This window comes from Tachysurus vachellii, chromosome 25, assembly GCF_030014155.1.
Source record: "Tachysurus vachellii isolate PV-2020 chromosome 25, HZAU_Pvac_v1, whole genome shotgun sequence".
Lineage (NCBI taxonomy): Eukaryota > Metazoa > Chordata > Actinopteri > Siluriformes > Bagridae > Tachysurus > Tachysurus vachellii.
Genome location: NC_083484.1, coordinates 587,501 through 590,000, shown reverse-complemented (window position 1 = coordinate 590,000; position 2,500 = coordinate 587,501). Strand labels below are relative to the sequence as shown.

General features: G+C 40.9%; 1 protein-coding gene across 3 annotated transcripts in view; it reads right to left on the bottom strand.

The window, feature by feature from the left end:
- cnksr2a (connector enhancer of kinase suppressor of Ras 2a) overlaps positions 1-2,500 on the bottom strand; it is a 61,817-nt gene that overhangs the window by 48,456 nt on the left and 10,861 nt on the right. For all 3 annotated transcript variants that reach the window (XM_060862210.1, XM_060862211.1, XM_060862213.1), the window contains exon 2: positions 2,278-2,441. In XM_060862210.1, coding sequence (XP_060718193.1) covers positions 2,278-2,441 — 164 coding nt within the window. The remainder of the gene's footprint in view (positions 1-2,277; positions 2,442-2,500) is intronic.

Genomic DNA, 2,500 nt, shown 5'->3' with positions numbered 1-2,500 from the left:
AGTTTGTACACCCCCCGTAATGGGAAATTTACAGATCTCTCTTTATCTTCAGTGTAATCACACGACACTTCACTCAATAACCTGTATTAGGATATTAATGAAACATGTTCTCAGGACATTGTCAGGTCTCCTAGAGTTCGTTTTTCTGGATCTCTTCCTGTGTTTTTATTCACTTTTCTTGTTTTTATGTTTATTTTAATTTGTATTTATCTTTTTTATACACTGTGTTTTTTTTCTCACTAAACAGGAACATGTTTGTAGATCAACTTCCACAGAGAGGTATTTATTATTTAATTTAATTGAATTTTTTAGTTACAAAGACACACACACACACATACACACACATACACACACACACCCACACACACATACACACCCACACCCACACACACTCACACAAATGTACTCTATGCAGAGCCACAGAGCTGTATTCAGGGGTGGAAGCTGGGAGTGACGAAAGAGAGAAGAGAAAAAAGAGCACACACACACACACACACACACACACACACACATACACACAGACACACACACACACACACACACACACACACACAGACACACAGACACACATACACACAGACACACAAAAGAGAGTCAGTACAGTGTATTAATTGCTGCTTGAATGTAGACATACAGTTCTCCTGCCCGGATAATGAGAACACGAGGAGAAACGGCTTTGAAAATTATCACCGTTTCCATTTCTGTGTCAGACTGCAGCAGGAGAGAGAAGAAAAAAACACTACACACACTGAGCTCACTCTACACACACACACACTCACGCACACACCGAGTTGCTGTAACAAAGAGAATGACACAGAGATAAAGAGAGAGCGATAAAGAGAGAGAGAGAGAGAGAGAGAGAGAGAGAGAGAGAGAGAGAGAGAGACAGAGAGAGAGAGAGAGAGAGAGAGAGAGAGAGAGAGAGACAGAGAGAGAGAGAGAGAGAGAGAGAGAGAGAGAGAGAGAGAGATGGTTTAATGAGAATGCGGCTGGTTGAAATATCAGCTCTCATAAGAAAGTGACTTGAAACAACCTTAAAATGGATAAAACAGGAGAAAATGGATTATCCAGAACACAGAAACCAAAACACACATCATCTGTCACAGCAGAGCCATAACACACAATACAGAGGAGTTTAACTGTCTCACACACACACACACACACACACAGTTTCAATTGTTCGAATATTAATAAGGCTGTGTTAATGTTAATGTTAATGTTAATGTTAATGTTAATGTTAATGTTCATGTTAATGTTCATGTTAATGTTCATGTTAATGTTCATGTTAATGTTCAGGTGCTGATTTACTGAGGTGTCGTATAAAGATAAATAAATAAACGTGTGCTGATGGTGAAGCAGCGAAGCTTTCGTGTCTCCACTGCACTCATTTCAGCACATCTGTGCAAACTTCCTCTTCTTCCTCTCCTTCATCCCTCTATCTCCTCTGAAAATCCTCCTGCTTCCTTCCAGTCCCCGCTCGAGATCTTCCTTAAAGCCTCCCAGTGGTCATGTGATCATGTTCCACTGCTGCTATAGAACATACCGGAACATCTATCAGAGAAACGGAGAACCAAAAGGTGCCCCAGGAGACGGAGCGGCTCCGACGTCCCTCAGGCACTCGCAGGAAATCATCAGAACCAAACAGACTGATGTCTTCCTCTTCTAATAAACAACAGCATCATGTTAAAGACTCTGAGCAGAAATGTTCTCCAGTGTGGGTCTCATTTATCTCTGAATCTGAGCAACAAACATGAAATATGACTTTATTGCATTTTTTTCCTCGGTTATTTTTACTTTCTCTAAACTAAGGAACCGAAGAGCAAATATTCATCAGGAAGAACAGAATCCACCTCGTTCAGGCAGCACAGGATGGAATAAAAGAGAAAAGAAATGATTTGTTTAAAAACAGTAACAGTTAAGTGTTATATAATCCTGTGTGCTCAGAATAAACTCTACTTTTGTTCCAGTTTAGTTCATGGAGAATCTGTAAAGATGTAAAACTCTTTTCTGCCTTCGATTCTTCTTCACTTCTAAGTGCCTCTGGATGAAAACAATCCTCCGGATGAATAAATATAGAGGTTTTCTCGTGTCCTTTCGGAGACGGTGAGGTTTAATAGCGTGTAACATGTTGCTAATTTGCTGCTAATTGTGATTAGCCTACAGCTGCTTAGTCGAGTTAGTGCAAATATAGAATCAATTAAAGGAGGGAGTTTTTTTTTCACTGAGTCTGCAAAAACGTAAGGAAGAGAATAAAAGTGTGGAGTGTGGAGATCGTACCAGAGCACACAGCAGGTCCACCGCCTCCAGGATGAGCTCCTGGTGTCCGATCCGTGACACGCCGAGATCCTCCAGCTCCTGATGGGTGATGCGGAGCAGCTGATCACCTCCTACTTTCTCTCGCTCGAAGTTCTTGATGTACTGCTGCAGACAGTCGTCCAGTCCTAAAGGAAAAAAATACCAAAGAAATGTATTTAATTTGATTAAAGATCTAACGTTCATG